Source organism: Lactuca virosa, chromosome 8 (genome assembly GCF_052849685.1).
Source record: "Lactuca virosa cultivar CGN04683 chromosome 8, Lactuca_virosa_CGN04683_v6, whole genome shotgun sequence".
Classification (NCBI taxonomy): domain Eukaryota; kingdom Viridiplantae; phylum Streptophyta; class Magnoliopsida; order Asterales; family Asteraceae; genus Lactuca; species Lactuca virosa.
In genome coordinates, this window is record NC_136433.1 from 236,863,860 (window position 1) to 236,882,496 (window position 18,637).

The 18,637-nt window shown below is 41.6% G+C and overlaps 1 protein-coding gene across 1 annotated transcript; it reads right to left on the reverse strand.

The window, feature by feature from the left end:
- Positions 1-2,196: 2,196 nt before the first annotated feature.
- On the reverse strand, positions 2,197-13,693 carry LOC145131339 (uncharacterized). Its single transcript, XM_079066043.1, has 4 exons — positions 13,561-13,693; positions 13,296-13,336; positions 12,990-13,168; positions 2,197-3,316 (listed from the first exon to the last, which is right to left on the reverse strand). Exons 1-4 carry the CDS (start codon positions 13,691-13,693, stop codon positions 2,197-2,199), a joined length of 1,473 nt encoding a protein of 490 aa, XP_078922169.1.
- Positions 13,694-18,637: the final 4,944 nt, after the last annotated feature.

Sequence of the window (18,637 nt, forward strand, 5' to 3'; positions counted from 1 at the left end):
TCCGTTACCATTTAGCCGTTAAGTAAGGGGCATTTTTGTCATTTCACTACCAGGGACCATTTATGAGGTTTTCTAGTACTTTTTAAAAATAAATAAATAAAGAAATAAAATTTAATATGCAATGGGTCCCACCCCATCTCTCTCTCTCTCTCTCTCTCTCTCTCTCTCTCTCTCTCCACCTACAAAGCAAACCCATCTCTGTTTTTTGACTGTCGGCTTCCCCTTTCGCTTCTACTCTCTTCTCCCCTTTCTTGATTAAGCTTTTTGACAGCAACAACAAGACCGGTTCCAGGATTAGTAGTCTCATCGATCCAACCCTTGAAAACCGATTCAAAATCGTCTTCTCCCAGGCACTATAAGTTTCTCTCGGATATCAGGTGTTGTAATCGTTGGTGACGACAGAAGGAGTGATAATAACTCCGGTGAGGAGCTAAAGATGCAGACGTCTGAATTCCTCGTTGAGGTAGTGAAGGGCCTGAGAAAGGCTCTTAGATTGTACCTGTTTAATTTCGATATGATTAGAGATGGTGAAGAAGATGGGTATCTGGTGATTAATATGAATTACTTCCCTGGTTACGAGAAATTGCCTTCTTATGAAACTGTCATGATTGATTTCTTCTTGAATGTAAAGAAATTACAGGAGTTGGAGAAGATGAAAAAGAAGGAGATCGACGACAGGTGGAAATTTGGTAATCAAAAGTAGATCTGATAATGAAGTTGATGAAGTAGATCTGATAAAGAAGGTGTCCTATAGGGGGGGGGGTGTTTTTAGTTGCAGAAACACAATGAAGAATGGGTTATGAATCTGATCGATTCCAAGAAGAAAGATTCAAAAGTAGTCGGGTTTTATGCCATTAAAATGGGTTATGAATCGAGTGAAGAAATTCAACATGTTATAGTAGGAAATTGGAGGCGAGATTGGAATTATTCACTGTGGAGTATACACTTCTCATCATTTCTGCAGATCAATCGAAACTAGCACCAAAAAGCAACAAGAACATCATCATACAACATCCGGTTACAAGTGAATAAAGAAAGGAAGTTTGATTTCTTCTGTGTTTATTTTCATTCTTCAAGGGCTGTTGATTATTAGCGAATAATGGGGGATGTAATTATCGGGCTTAACATGATCTGGCACTTGATCATGTATTGGAGAGAGAGAGAGAGAGAGAGAGAGAGAGAGAGAGAGAGAGAGAGAGAGAGAGAGAGAGAGAGAGAGAGAGAGAGAGAGAGAGAGAGAGAGAGATGGGGTGGGACCCCTTGCATATTAAATTTTATTTATTTACTTATTTATTTAAAAAAAGTAATAGAAAACCTCATAAATGGTCCATGGGTAGTGAAATAACAAAAATGCCCCTTACTTAACGGATAAATGGTAACAGAGTGAGCCGGAAGGACCAAATGTTAAAAGTTTTGAAACCACATGGACGATCCGTGAGGTTTTTTTAAATTAGGGACTAAACTTCAGATTTTCGGAAACCACAGGAACCATTTCTGAAGTTTTGTCTTTTAAAAATATTTACAAATGTGTGGTAGTTCCAAACATAATTACCAAAACATGGTATTTTGGTATTTGCCATTACTTAGTACTTACCAATTTAAATTAAATGGAATATACATAAATAGATCTCACCTGAATTTTTACTTAGGATTTAAATTATTTTTACAATAAAAAATGAGCTATAGATAATATCTATCCACCATAACTTCTATAGTATGAATTTATAATATAAAATTAAAATTAAAATAAATGATCATGTCTTTATTATATCAAAGTTTTTTTCTTTTTTTTCTTTGTTAAAATAGTTCTTAATTAAGAGCATATTTGCTCGAGTGATTAATAAAATCACTTAAAGTTGTCTAAAAGAATTTTAAGCTAAAATATAAAGTAATAAATATTGCAAATGTTATTTTTTCTTAAACATTCTATATTAACGGCTGTTATATTCTTGACAAAACGACATCTAGTTTCATTTTTTTTTTCTAACTTTTATGAATAAAAGCATAATCACAAAAGTAACAAAACTGAAAACAGTCATCAAAGGTCATAAATACAAATATACCTTGCATAAATCTTATATAATCAATCATCACTAAAAAAAACTCTAATAAATCCTACTCCGTCAACCACAATTACACATTAGCAGGTCGTTTTCTAGGTTTAGAAGGACATTTTTTTTATTATGACCGCTTTGTCTATACAATCCAATACCAACTATTATATGATTCATTGTCGACAATAGCAAATGCAAGAGGAAAAATCTGATTGTTACCATCAACCCCCATTCCAATCATCATCTTGCCCTTGTATTTACCATATAAATGTGTCGCATCAATGCTAATGACAATGACAGGTCGACAGTGCTCATATCCATGGATAGATGGTGCAAAAGCCCAAAAAACACGTTTGAACTCTACCTTATCAACATTACTACTCTCCACTTGATCCATATTGGTCAATCTAGCAGTGCACCATTCAACTATAGTCCCTGGATTGAAATACTGAAGTGCAGCAAGAAACTTTGGTAAAACAATATAAGATTCCTCCCACTTTCCAAATATGTGTTCAATTGCCTTCTGCTTTCCCACCCAGACCTTCCTGTATGAAGGAGTATATCCTAATTTATCAACTATTTCAGCTCTTAAATTAGGAATACTAATAGATGGTTGTTCCTTTATAAGGTGTTCAGTTTCTTGAGCGATCAAGTTTGCATCTAGATTTGGATGGTCTTGAGTAATTCTATATTGGAAACAAGTATGTGGATCAATGTATCGTGTTATTTCAAAATAACCAATGCGTTGACGTTTAGATGCACGCAGTTTCCACTTACAACCGGTTTGTGTGCATAACTTACATCTTACATTCGAAATTGTTGGACATTTTTCAACCACTTCATATTGTCGATGCTTTTTAATCGTATAAAGTTTGATAGCTCTGATAAGTTCATCCTTATTTTTAAAAGAATTTTCTCCTAACTTTTGAGTTAAATCATTTTTACTTTCAGAGTGTGATACCATCCAATTGTTAACATTTGCCATATTTATTCCTTCTAAACTATTAAAACTAGAAGGTACCTCAATGTCATCTCTTTCCACGGTTGCATTTCTTCCTTTCTCAATTTCACATTCATCTCCACTTTCGTCTTCTTCATTGTCCGTGTCAAACCCACTATTCATTCCATAGTTCATAACCGCAAATTGGGAAATTATGTTGAAGTCCTCGTTCAGAATCATGTCTGTCACGCTGACAGAGTGATTCATAGTGGGTAATAAAGTGATGTTTGTTTCCTGTTCTATCAAAACTGGTTCTTGAGTTCTGCAAGTAATGTTACAAACAAAATAAACAAAAAAAAAATAATACAAGTAAAAAAGAATTTAAAAAATGATGTATCAAATAAGTCGTCATACCTAGGTGTTATATTCGTGTGGTTTTTATTGCCACTAACTTCAACCTCTAAGTATAGATCTATGTTGCTTAGTTCTTAATGGAGACTAAGCACGTCAAACATGATCTCAACGTCATTTATCGTCCTTGATTGGGAGAGGAATATATTTCATTACCTTTGTAACACCCGAAAATTTCAAGCCAATTTAAACTTTTAAAAACATTTCAAAATCATCAAAACATTACAATCTGGTTTCCAAAATGTATAATATCAGAGTTTTCCCAGAAACATAACAAAACATGAGGAGCTGTACGATCACACCTTTGCCTTACCACGATCCCCTGATGTACCTGAAACAATAAACTGAAACTGTAAGCCCGAAAGCTTAGTAAGTTACCCCCAAAATACCGATACACATACAGTCCACATAAACATGTCAGCAACATCATAACATAACAAACTGAACAGCATGTAATGGGTCCACAGCTTTACTGACTGGATTACCCCTGGTCCCACAGTGTGAGTCTGGATTGCCTTCCGGGCCCACATCTCACATCTGCATTGCCATCGAGCTCACAGTACGAGTCTCCCTTAGCCCGTATCTGGAATGCTCCTAGGGTTTGTTCGTTACCGTACGGAGCAGTACAACCTCAACCCATCCCACATAGCATATAAATCATGTAACATAACTACTGAGCATGCAATAACCACATAACATCATCGGTAGTCCTATAGATCTACCTAATTGGCATAACCACTAGCATGCAACACTAACTCATAAAGCATGCAATAATCATATAACATCACCGGTAGTCCTACAGATCTACCTAACTGGCATAACCACTAATATGCAACACTAACTTATAATCAACATAACCACTGCTAGGATAACATATCCAATGGGCCGGCCTTGGTGCCTTAGACCCCTTAGTATAGTGAGGATAACTCACCTCACAATGTCGCACTGAAAATGATAGGCTCAAACTCTCGAATCACCAACACGAACTCCACCACCTATAGTTACCATAAAACCCTTTTTCCATAAATTTCCAAATTACCAAAATGCCCCCAAAGGTCAACTGGTCAACCCTTGGTCAAAGTCAAAGTCCACAGTCAAAGTCAACAGTCTATGTTGACTCGACTCGTCGAGTGCAGTTCACCGACTCGTCGAGTCCTTCCTGAACTCGAGAAGTCGTAAAATCCTTGGTTGACTCGTCGAGTTTCCCTATATCTCGCCGAGTTCATGCATGTCCAAAGGTTGGGAAAACCCTCGCCGACTCGCCGAGTCACTCGACTGACTCGCCGAGCCCACGACAACCTTCATCGGACTCGTCGAGTCGTTCATACAACTCGCCGAGTCGTTCATACAACTCGCCGAGTCTCTTCAGTCCTTTATTCATACAGACGATCTTAAGCCATGCTAAGGCTCCAAATTGTAGATCCAGCTTCCCAAGGCATGTTTATCACGTAAAGTTGCAAACTTTACGTGCATGCATGGCTCTAAAGGCTCTTAATGACAAATCCAAGCTTACAATGGAGTTTTACACTCAAGGAAGGCTTCAAACATGACCAAGCTCGAAACTTTATGAACCTAGAACCCAAGAAGGGTCCAAATCTGAAGTTGCAACTTCAGATCTAGCTCATACACCACAATATCATCATAACCAAGCCAAAACAACCCTAAACCTCACCCAAATGAGATCTAGAAAGAAATGAGGTAAAGGTGACGACTTGATACCTTCAAATGATGCTAACTGAGGTAGATTTATGATCCCCTACACTTTCCTTGCTTCTAGCCTCTTGCCCTCCAAGTTCTTCTTTCAAAGATACACTTTCCAAAGCTTAAAACACACAAGAATGAAGCACCACACGGATTAGGGTTTTCTGGACTCTCAAGGGACTGTAAAGAGGCTGGAGGAGGCTTATGATTCTTTAAATAGGGTGCAAAACCCCGGGATTTAGGGTTTCATCTGCCAGCTCCTACTCGTCGAGTAGGTCACTAAACTACGTGGACCAACCCACTGCTACTCGACGAGTAGGGCAACCAACTCGTCGAGTAGATCTTGGAATCACAGAAATTCTTATTTAAATCAATACCTGAGAATCGGGGCGTTACAATTATCCCACAACTAGACTTCGTCCTCAAAGTCTGCCGCGGCGAACAGTTCCGGATAGTGCTCCCGGATCTCTGCCTCTGGCTCCCACGTCCACTCAGACTCCCTACGATGCTCCCATTGTACCTTCACCAAGGGTATCTCCTTGTTCCTCAAAACTTTCATCTTCCTTTCCAGTATGGCCACAGGCCTCTCCACATAATTCAGGCGTTCATCAACCTGAATATCATCTAGTGATACCACTGCCTCCTGATCCATAATGCACTTTCGCAACTGCGAAACGTGGAAAGTGCTGTGGATCCGACTAAGCTCCTCCGGTAGCTCTAGCATGTAAGCCACCTTGCCAACCCTGACAATGATCCTGAACGGTCCAATGTAATGGGGACCCAATTTCCCCCTCTTCCTGAAGCGGATCACACCCTTCCAGGGCGAGACCTTCAGGAGAACCATATCACCCACCTGAAATTCTAACTCAAATCGACGTCTGTCGGCGTAACTCTTCTGCCGAATCTGAGCGGTCTGCAATCGCTGCCTAATCTGCTGAATCTTCTCGGTAGTCTGCAATACTAGCTCCGTCCGCCCCATCACCCTGTGTCCGACTTCACCCCAACAAACTGGCGTGCAACATCTCCGTCCATACAACAGCTCGAAAGGCGGGGCGCCAATGCTGGAATGATAGCTGTTGTTGTAGGCGAACTCTGCAAGCGGTAGGTGGGAATCCCAGCTCCCACCGAAATCAATGACACACGCCCTCAACATATCCTCGAGGGTCTGAATGGTCCGCTCGCTCTGACCGTCAGTCTGCGGATGAAATGCTGTGCTGAAGTGCAACCGCGTGCCCAACTCCTCGTGGAACTTCTGCTAGAAACGGGAGGTAAACCTGACATCCCGATCGGATACAATGGAAACGGGAACCCCATGGCGAGACACGATCTCACGAACGTACGTGTCGGCCAACTTCTCGGCCGACGAACTCTCCCGAATCGCCAAGAAATGGGCACTCTTGGTCAATCGATCAACGATGACCCATATAGCATCAAATCCCTTTGCCGTCCTTGGCAACTTGGTAATGAAATCCATCGTGATCTGTTCCCATTTCCACATGGGAATCTCTAGAGGCTGCAACTTACCATGCGGCCTCTGATGTTCAGCCTTGACCATCCTGCAGGTCAAGCACCTCTCGACATACCAAGCGATTTCTCGCTTCATACATGGCCACCAGTAGCTCAAACTCAGGTCTCTATACATCTTGGTGGCCCCCGGGTGAATAGAAAAATGAGACTTATGAGCCTCCTCCATGACCGTCTGCCTGACCCCACCAGACATCGGAACCCAGACCCAACCGCATCGGGTCAATAATCCCCGACTATCCTGCATGAACCGGGTATTCTCACCCTTGATCCTCTCCAGCTTCCAATTCTCCGGTCGCATGCCCTCAACCTGGGCATCTCTGATCAAACTCACAAGCGGAGAATCCACTGCTATCCTCATACATACCGCTGGGGTGGAAGACCCAGCTGACTTGCGGCTCAAAGCATCCGCAACCACATTCGCTTTACCAGGGTGGTAAAGGATCTCGCAGTCGTAGTCCTTGACTACATCCATCCACCTGCGCTGTCTCATGTTCAGGTTCGGCTGATCCATGATATGCCTCAAGCTCTTGTGATCCGTGTATATGGTACAACGGACCCCATAAAGGTAATGCCTCCATATCTTGAGAGCGAACACCACCTCTCCCAGCTCCAAATCATGCGTAGGGTATCACGTCTCGTGCGGCTTCAACTGCCGAGACGCATAAGCTATCACTCGTCCCCTTTGCATGAGGACTGCCGCTAGACCTGTGATGGATGCATCACAGAACACCACGAAGTCCTCAACTCCTTCCGGGAGTGTCAAAACTGGAGCCTCACACAACCGTTGTCGAAGGGTCTCAAACGCCCTCTGCTGCTCAGGGCCCCACCGAAAATCCACCCCCTTCCTTGTCAGATGAGTGAGGGGTACTGCAATCTTGGAGAAATCCTGAATGAATCTCCGGTAGTATCCCGCTAATCCCAAAAAGCTCCTGATGTCCGAGGGAGATTTCGGAACCTCCCAGTGCATGACCGCCTCGATTTTGGCCGGATCGACCAAAATCCCCTCCTGGTTAACGAGGTGTCCAAGGAACTGGACCTCCCGTAACCAAAACTCACACTTCGAGAACTTGGCATATAGCCGCTCTCGTCTCAGAACTCCCAATAGCTCCCTGAGATGCTCCTCGTGCTGCTCTCGGGTCTTGGAATACACCAAGATATCATCTATGAACACGTTAACCTAGCGATCAAGCATCGGTCTGCAGACCCGATTCATCAGGTCCATGAATACTGCTGGCACGTTGGTGAGCCCGAACGGCATCACCACGAACTCGTAGTGACCATAACGAGTCCAAAACATGGTCTTCTCCACGTCCTCCTCTCTAACCCGTACCTGGTGATATCCCGATCTCAAGTCAATCTTGGAGAACCAAGATGCACCCTGTAACTGATTAAAGAGATCGTCTATCCTCGGGAGTGGATAACGGTTCTTCACCGTCAACTTGTTCAACTCCCTATAGTCAATGCACATCCGGTGCGATCCATCCTTCTTCCCGACGAAGAGGATCGGTGCTCCCCATGGAGAACTGCTAGGTCGAATGAACTGTTTGTCCAACAGTTCCTGCAGCTGTGAAGACAACTCCTGCATCTCGGGTGGTGCCAAACGGTATGGCGCCTTAGCAATAGGAGCCGCACCCGGCACCAGGTCGATCCGGAACTCGACCTGCCTCTCCGGAGGTATCCCTGGCAACTCCTCCGGAAACACGTCGGCAAACTCCCTAACCACTGGAACCTCTGAAACCGAAATATGATCTCTAACCTGCATATCCACTACATACGCTAGGTAACCCGCACAACCGTGCTGAATGTACTATCGAGATCTGGCGGCTGAACAGAACCCTGATCCCACTCTGGTGCCCTACCCATATACGATCAGTTCTCCCCCACTTGGGGTTCGAACCACTACCCGCTGACCCTCACAATCAATCATGACACTGAATCGACTGAGCCAGTCCATCCCCACAATCACACATACATCCCTCATGGGAATCGGAATCAAGTCTATCGGAAAAGGTATCCCGAAGATCTCCATCTCACATCCTCGGTAGACCGAAAAAGCAGAAACCCCGTGTTCGTTGGCGATAGAGACTCGCAACGGACACTCTAGCTCGCCTACTGGCACTCTGAACTCCCTACTAAATGTCTGAGATACAAAAGACCGACTCGCCCCCGAGTCAAATAAAACCAATGCAGGTAAGGAGTTCACTAGAAACATACCTAATCACCGGTACAACAGATAAGTATACAACATATATAGTAAATGAGATAAGGGATAGAAACATACCGACAACCACATCCGACGCTGCCTTGGCCTCCTCGGCCGTAAGCTAGAAGGCACGCCCCTGAGCCTTCGGAGGCTCTGCCTTTACTGGCCTCCCATCAGAAATCCTCAATGTAGCAGGCGCGGGAGCCTGCGCCGGCTTAGCGGCAAGTAACAGACAGTTGGCCTTTATGTGGTCAACCTGATCGCAGTGATAACATAACCTCATACCCTGAATTGGGACTGCCTATCGACAGTCCTTCGCGTAATGCCCCTCCTTGCCACACCTGTGGCACCCACTACCAGCTCGACACACACCAGAATGACCCTTGCCACACTTCCCACAAGTGCGGCTCTGCTGACCCCCGGTCCTAGTATCAGCGGTCTAAGACCGCTTCGGCGCCGGCTGAGACTGTGCCGGGCCCTGCCGCTGCTCTCTTAACTGCATCTCAATCTCCAACTCTCGCCGTCTAGCGGCCTCCTGTAACTCCAAAAGAGTATCACATCGCTGGGTAGACACAAACTGATGGATATCCGTTTTGAGCTTGCTCAGATAACGGGTCATCTGGGCCTGCTCGGAAGCAAACTCCGGGTGAAACATCGCCCGCTCAGTGAACATACGGGTGATCTCCGTCACCGACTCCCTATCCTGTCTCAAACTCAGAAACTCCTGTGACAACCGTTCCCGCTCGACCCGTGGAATGTATCGGGCGTGGAACATATCCCTGAACTGCTCCCAAGTAACAGCAGCTCTCTGATCATCAGTGTACGACCCCGTCGCAAGTCTCCACCAGTCCTTGGCCCCGGACCTTAGCAGGTTCAGATCACACCTGACCTTCTGGTCAGTAGGACACGAGCAGGTAAAGAAACACCCCTCCACATCTGATATCCGCCTCATAGCCTTGATGGGATCCTGCGTCCCATCAAAAGTAGGGGGCTTCGTGTTATCGAAGTCCCTGTACTGGAAGTCCCTACTAGCTCCTCCCCCTGTCGCGAATACAACTGATGCAGCTGCTGCGGCAGCTGTTTCTGCAAGGGCTGCGTAGCGCTCATCAAAGTACTCAACCATGGCGGTCTTAATCGAACCGAACATCTCCGGCAGCTGTGCCCGGAACGCAGCAGCGACCTCATCATGCAGGATCTCTCGAATCCTGGCATCCAACTCCTTTGTACCCATCTGCACCACCGACTCAGGTGCTGTTGGCTCCTCCTGGCCTCTGTCTCTCGATCCTGATCCCAAACCGGATCCAACCACAAAGCATCTCGTCATCACCATTCTGAAACATACCACAAGATATCAGATAATCCACATAAATAACTGGGAGTCAACTCCCGACTAACCCTAGGGGTTGTGACTTCCTTGGTACACGTATGGGTCCTGTGCTTTTAGTAGTACGGGCCCATACTACCTTCCACACCTACCCATATTTGTCTCAAGTATCACCACAACGCCCTAACTGAATACACGACATGGCGAGCGCTCAATCCTCACTCCTAGAGGAATGCTAAATATCTCATAACTTGCCTCCCAACCTCACACAACCCACCCATCCATGAAACTTCCACCAACCCTGCAACACTAGTGTATGCTAGCCACACATAACGCTGGACCCTATAGACTTTCGAATATCCAATCCTACCCTAAGCCCTAATCAATAAGAATAGAACATAAGGTCGAGCCAAACATTCTCAGGCTATAAGATCTTAATTATGTATAACCGTGATGCATACACTAAGCAACTACAATAATGATGTCAATCTCATATAAGGAAAACCCTAGGCTACCAGACATCATATAATCATGCAATTCTATCATGCAATCCCTGAAGATCCCTAGCCTATCTCTAGCATGCTGTTCTAACATATCACATAATCAAATAACTGTATGGTATTTTGGGGTCTACTTACTGGATCCGGCTGATCGTACATCCTGTATCCTCATTTACTTATTTTGAAAACCATTTTAGAAATCATTTTGAAAACCTTTCCTTGATTTGAGACTGGATTCACACGCATGTTCCTCCAATTCACTCAAACAAGGCTCTGATACCAACTTGTAACACCCGAAAAATTCAAGCCAATTTAAACTTTTAAAAACATTTCAAAATCATCAAAACATTACAATCTGGTTTCCAAAATGTATAATATCAGAGTTTTCCCAGAAACATAACAAAACATGAGGAGCTGTACGATCACGCCTTCGCCTTGCCACGATCCCCTGATGTACCTGAAACAATAAACTGAAACTGTAAGCCCGAAAGCTTAGTGAGTTACCCCCAAAATACCGATACACATACAGTCCACATAACCATGTCAGCAATATCATAACACAATAAACTGAACAACATGTAATGGGTCCACAACTTTACTGACTGGATTACCCCTGGTCCCACAGTGTGAGTCTGGATTGCCTTCCGGGCCCACAGCTCACATCTGCATTGCCATCGAGCCCACAGTACGAGTCTCCCTTAGCCCGTATCAGGAATGCTCCTAGGGTTTGTTCGTTACCGTACGGAGCAGTACAACCTCAACCCATCCCACATAGCATATAAATCATGTAACATAACTACTGAGCATGCAATAACCACATAACATCATCGGTAGTCCTATAGATCTACCTAATTGGCATAACCACTAGCATGCAACACTAACTCATAAAGCATGCAATAATCATATAACATCACCGGTAGTCCTATAGATCTACCTAACTGGCATAACCACTAATATGCAACACTAACTTATAATCAACATAACCACTGCTAGGATAACATATCCAATGGGCCGGCCTTGGTGCCTTAGACCCCTTAGTATAGTGAGGATAACTCACCTCACAATGTCGCACTGAAAATGATAGGCTCAAACTCTCGAATCACCAACACGAACTCCACCACCTATAGTTACCATAAAACCCTTTTTCCATAAATTTCCAAATTACCAAAATGCCCCCAAAGGTCAACTGGTCAACCCTTGGTCAAAGTCAAAGTCCACAGTCAAAGTCAACAGTCCATGTTGACTCGACTCGTCGAGTGCAGTTCACCGACTCGTCGAGTCCTTCCTGAACTCGAGAAGTCGTAAAATCCTTGGTTGACTCGTCGAGTTTCCCTATATCTCGCCGAGTTCATGCATGTCCAAAGGTTGGGAAAACCCTCGCCGACTCGCCGAGTCACTCGACTGACTCGCCAAGCCCACGACAACCTTCATCGGACTCGCCGAGTCGTTCATACAACTCGCCGAGTCTACGATAATCTTCATTGGACTCGCCGAGTCGTTCATACAACTCGCTGAGTCTCTTCAGTCCTTTATTCATACAGACGATCTTAAGCCATGCTAAGGCTCCAAATTGTAGATCCAGCTTCCCAAGGCATGTTTATCACGTAAAGTTGCAAACTTTACGTGCATGCATGGCTCTAAAGGCTCTTAATGACAAATCCAAGCTTACAATGGAGTTTTACACTCAAGGAAGGCTTCAAACATGACCAAGCTCGAAACTTTATGAACCTAGAACCCAAGAAGGGTCCAGATCTGAAGTTGCAACTTTAGATCTAGCTCATACACCACAATATCATCATAACCAAGCCAAAACAACCCTAAACCTCACCCAAATGAGATCTAGAAAGAAATGAGGTAAAGGTGACGACTTGATACCTTCAAATGATGCTAACTGAGGTAGATTTCTGATCCCCCACACTTTCCTTGCTTCTAGCCTCTTTCCCTCCAAGTTCTTCTTTCAAAGATACACTTTCCAAAGCTTAAAACACATAAGAATGAAGCACCACACGGATTAGGGTTTTCTGGACTTTCAAGGGACTGTAAAGAGGCTGAAGGAGGCTTATGATTCTTTAAATAGGGTGCAAAACCCTGGGATTTAGGGTTTCATCTGCCAGCTCCTACTCGTCGAGTCCCTTTTTGGACTCGGCGAGTAGGTCACTAAACTACGTGGACCAACCCACTGCTACTCGACGAGTAGGGCAACCAACTCGTCGTGTAGATCTTGGAATCACATAAATTCTTATTTAAATCAATACCTGAGAATCAGGGCGTTACAACCTTTCCAACAATGGATGGGTATCTGCAAATTACTTTAATATGGCATTGTTGCCTATCAATCGATGTTGCGATATGAATTTGGTTGATTATGTCATTGAATTGTGTTCCATATTGAACCTTAATAGCTTTAGTTGGAGGCTTGTTGTATGTTATACCTTCTTCCCCATCACAAATTTTACCATCACGATAACACAACAATGTAACAAATTTTGATGGCATATTGATGATAATCTATAAACAACAAAACATAAAACAAAATTCATATAATATAACAAATTAATACAAAACTAAATTTCATATAAAATAAAACATTAATATAAAACATATTCGGTTAGTTATAAAACCTATAAACATATACAAAAGAAAACACTCCATGATGTTTTGTATTGGTTATAAAACCTATAAACATATAAAAAAATCACTGTATGTTAGCATAAGATTAAATTAATATACAAACATATAATGGAATTGAAAGTGACAAAAGAAGTTGTGTCGGTAACAGTGAATCATAATGAAATTAATTTCTATACTAACAATTGTTGATTAAAAAAACAATACACAATCTCCAACCAAAACCATTGACACATGACAACTTAAACTAAAAGCCAAGAAAAATTACTTACCTACGACTTCATGAACAATGCAATTATAAGAAATTCCGGTAATGGAAAATGGGTTGTAGGCAATTACGATGAGGGCAGTGAGACTCGTTGTCGCTGGTGGTTCTCGTAGTGGCGGCGCACGGAGGACAGACATGTGAGATAACGCGTGAAGTTAATGAATAAAAAACTAGGGTTTATTATTATTTGTTTTTCAACTACAATTACTTGGTAAATAAGTTTTAAACTACCCCTATTAAGTAAATACTTTTTCCAACTATTATGTTTTTGTAAAAAACTCGTGTTTTAACTGCAAACAATGTTCTAATTCTTTTCTAATCAAAGTTTTCTTTCGAAAAAATGTCAAAATTACATAATTAATCTTTATGGTTGGTCGGTGATATTGCTACTTTTAATCATATATTTTGTGCAATATTTTAATACATTTAGTTGTATTTTGGTTAACTTAGCCAATAATAACCATCAAAACCGTAGACAAATAAAATTGCATACTCTTTCCCCTAAATGACTTATGGTTTGGGCACTGATGTTAAAATTTATTTATTTAATTTTGTTTTTTTTAGCAAAACAAAACCATAGACCATTTTATGGTCTACGATATCCCAAACCATAAACTATATATGCTCTATGGTTACGGTTTCAAGCCTAAAAGCTACGTTTTTTTTGGTATTTGACTACTTTTTGGTATTTTTGACTACTATTTTGTAGGAGTTGACTACTAATTCATGACTTTTGACTACTATTTCGTATCTAGTATATATTACAATGAAAAAGTTTTTTAGAATAAAGGTTAGTGTTTTTGATCTTGTTTTCTCTCAAACATCATAGTATGAGTTCAAATGAGTATTCCGTATTGCTTATGACTGATGGAAGATGAGAGTTTGTTAATTCTCAACTATCATATGTATGGCCACTGGGATACATTCCGATAATGTTTTGTTACAGTGTTGAATTTTACGACACCACCACATTCACAAAATTTGTTCATTTGATGAAAAGTAAGATGGGTATTCACGATGAATCAAAAGTTAGTCTGTCTTATCAACATCCTAAGCAACTGTATTATTGTGCTGTTGTTGATGATCGTGATATTAGAAAGTTGATCAAGGTAATAAATATCGTTGGATGTAAACCTATGTCTGTGTATATGGTGGTTGAAGAAGGTGCTGGGGGTAACAGAATCGTTGATAGAGGAAAAACATTTGTAGCTAACATATCTAGCGGAAAAGGGAGCAACAATCCAATAGGTAATTTTATAACTCCAAGTATACCTCAATATCATAATGTTGCTGAAAATGTAAACAGAGTGCCATAACTGATTATATATGTGGAACCGCAAAATTATAAGTATGTCGGTGATGATGATTTTGGTATATTTCTTAATGATGTGGGTGAACGTGATTATTTTGACCACAAACCACAAGCCATGGTTAATCAGGTCGGTAATGAATCTGGAAAACAAGAAGTTCATATTTTAAATGATGGTGAAGTACAATGATACAGGGAGTTTGCGGATTGTGACAAGTTAGATATATCTGACATAGAGAGAGTAATTCAAATGGAGAAGAATCTAATAATGAACCTAAACTTATGTATTCAGATACCATGTTTCATGGTATCCCTTCGTGTCCCATAAATGTTGATGTCAACATTCCATCTCAAAGGGTGGACATAAGTCAAGAGATCAAGATTCTTCACATGTTTGATAACAAAGATAAGCTTAACCTTGCAATTGGAAAAAAATGCATGGTAGAGGGTAGGCAATATAGGACTACAAATCCACTAAAGAAAGGTTCGAGGTGGTTTGTTTGGTTGAAAATTGTTCTTGGTTGAATAGGGCAAGGGCAATCAAATCTACTAGTATTTTCCAAGTCACAAAATTTGTTGACCAACACATATGTTCTGCAACAAACTTGTGTCTAATCATCGATAATCAAAGAAAAATGTTCTCGTCCATTTTATCGCTAAGGTTATGGACAAAGATTATAAGAGAGTTTACCGGGGTAATGAAATTGTTGGGGACATCAATTTGAAATTTCCAATTAATATCACATACCAACAGGCTTGAAGTGCACAACAATATGCATCGTTGTTGTTAAGAGGTACCAAAGAAGATTCATTTACTAAACTGCCAACGTATGTGCACAACATGGTCAAACATAATCCAGGAACGATTACTCAAATTAAAAAAGATGAGGATGATTGGTTTGAGTTCGTGTATATTGCGTTTGGTTGCTGGGTAAGTAGTAATACTTTTTTATAAAAAAATTACACATGAATCCTAATTATTATTTTTTAATGCAATTATAGATTTTTGCAGATACAAACTTTCGTCAGATGTTGTAGGACGACCCTAATAGTTGATGTTGGCCCTATTGATGTTGGCCACCTAAACGGTGAATTCAATGGTACGATGTTTCTTGTAGTGACGATGAACAGACAAAACTAAATAATGCAGGTTGCTTATGCCATATGCAAAAGTGAATGTACGGAGACATGGTCATGGTTGATAGTTCCTTCAAAAATTGCACGAATGTATAGGCAATGTGTAGGACCTTACATTCATATCTGATAGGGCTCCATCCATAGCAACATCAATTGGAAATATATACCCTCACGCCTTTCATGGAATATGTGGTAGTATTTCAACATTGCAACTAAATTCGGAAGCAACGATACAATGACCGCAATGTTTTGGGAGACCTATAAAGCATATATTGTTAAAGATTTAATGATGGTATGAAAAAAATAAAAAGGGAAATGACACATTTTCCTGGGAATCGGTATTTTCTTATGACATCAAATAGTGCAGAGTCGATAAATTCAATGTCAAGATTTGCAAAGAAGATGCCAATATTGATGTTGATTGAGTTTTTTCGTGCAACAATACAACAATGGAGTTTTCAAAAGGGAATTTTGTAGGTACTAATCTTTTATATTAATTAGTAATTGACATGTTTTTTTATTACTTGTATGAAATATTTTTTTGTAGCGGATGCAAAAACAACACTCACCCTATTGGCTATGAGATTGTATGAGAAAATAAAATAGCTTGTAATAAAATTGATAAGGTAATAAATGTAATCTCTGGTGGATCTGACATTTGTGGTACCTCTTATTCTGCAGCAAAAAACATGCTAAGGTGTCAAAAACAAAGAAAGAAGAAATGCCTCAGAAGAATACGTTGATCATGAGCGAGAAGGAGATAACCTTCAACGAAACAGGTAGAGCAGACATCTAGGGTCCCCACCACGATGGACTAGTGATCACTATTTACATTGCCAACCATTTTGTCAGAAGGAATCTTGTCTATTGAGGATCCTCAGTCAACATCATACTCCTGGATGCTTTGAAAAGAATGAACATCCCCGAAACCAAAATAGTCAAAAGATCCCTGTAACATTTAGGTTTTGGTAAGTTCCTATTTTAGCCCCTAATGAAAATTTATTTCAAAATTGGTCCCTTGGTTAGTACGTGGGGCGTACTCATTGGGCACGCTTAGCATAATAGCCATAATCTAGTCACGGGACTTAACCATGTACGTGGGGCGTATGTGGAGTACACATGGCGTACATGAGTATGAGACAAACCCTAGTTTTTAGGTTTTGCAACCTATTTAAGAACCTTAAGTCCCCCAAGCCATTTACCTTTTCAACCTCCATTGCCCTTGTTGTGCTAATCTCGAACCCTAAGCCACCTTGAGTGCATTTGTGAGCTTTCTTGAGAGTTTTTGGTTTTCTTTAGAGTCTTTGAAGAAGAAGGAAGCTTGGGAAGAAGCAAGTACGTGGGAAGAGCTTGTAGATCTAGTCGTTTGGCACAATTTCTGACCCATTGAAGGTATAAAGTTTAAACCTTGATCATTACAAGCTTAGATATAGGTTTAGGGTACAAAATGGTATCTTTTGGTCCCATAGTTTAGATTATTGGAGCATGAGCAATTTCATACCATATAAGCTGTCCTTTTGGACTCTTGGAGGTGCCTTGAGTAAAAAAAAATCGGATCTTGATGGTTAAGCCACAACCATGCAAGTGTTAAGAACCATCAAAGTGTGCTTATGGACTTGATTTATGATTTGAGCCCCGTTCTTACATGTAAAAGCATAAATTTTGCAACTTTATGGCTTAGGACGTTATTTGGGGTCTGGATCTAAGTTTTGGACATTAGGTCTTAATGGATTAAGACATGGAAGTGAGTATGGGTTGGCAGACCAATACACCATGTGTACTCCAGTTTACATTGCGTGTACTGGGTCATCGCCTCGACTCCTAGTCAACACCAGCATACGATGGGCGTACAATCCAAGTACGTCGCGCGTACGTAGTTAGTGGGCCGAGAAGATTTTAGGCTCGTTTGGGTGCTAGGCTTGGGACTTGAGTAAATTGGGCCTCGGGCCCACCTGATTGTAGCAGTTCATTTTTTGGGCTTAAGGCCATGTTTGGGGTTTCTTGGGCCATATTGGGCCTTAGAGGCCCTATAATGGGCTTGGATGCCTTCTTGGGTTTTTGTGGATTTGGTCCTTGGAGGAAAGGAGGCCCAATAAGGTAAAGATAAAAGAGCCCTTTTTTCCTTAAGTCAAGAATTAGGGTTTTAGACCTTCGAGTTAGAATGTGACCTAATTTCTAATTAGGGTTTTATGCTTGTGCGATAGGGAGAGGAGTTCGCGAGTCATCCGTTGAGTGCGACCCACAGTCTGAGGTGAGTCTTCCTTCGTAGTATCAGTGGGTCGAAGGCACCAAGGCCGACCCACAAGTTTATGTTGTAGTGTGATGATTGTCTTTCTGACAATTATCAGTAGTGCCTGTATTTGCTTGATGACTCTGTGATTTATGTTATGATATTATATGGTAGTAATAGGGGTGAAATAGATTCGGTATCCGGTTAAAATAGACCGAAGGGGATTGCAAGAACCCAAATATGCTTGATAGTATCTAGTTGAAATAGACCGAAGGGGTAGGTAAGCACCCAGATATGCTTGGCAGTATCCGGTTGAAATAGACTAAAGGGGTAGGTCAGCACCCATATATGCTTGGCAGTATGTTTGTTTAGTATGTGATATTTTGAGGAAACTTACTAAGCTTT

Coding starts and splice junctions, on each gene's coding strand:
- LOC145131339 (XM_079066043.1), bottom strand. CDS start 13,693: ATGTCTGTCCTCCGTGCGCCGCCACTACGAGAACCACCAGCGACAACG. Junction 13,169..13,295: donor ATCATGGAGTGTTTTCTTTT/GTATATGTTTAT, acceptor TGTTGTTTATAG/ATTATCATCAATATGCCATC. Junction 3,317..12,989: donor ATCGCAACATCGATTGATAG/GCAACAATGCCA, acceptor CATTACTTGCAG/AACTCAAGAACCAGTTTTGA.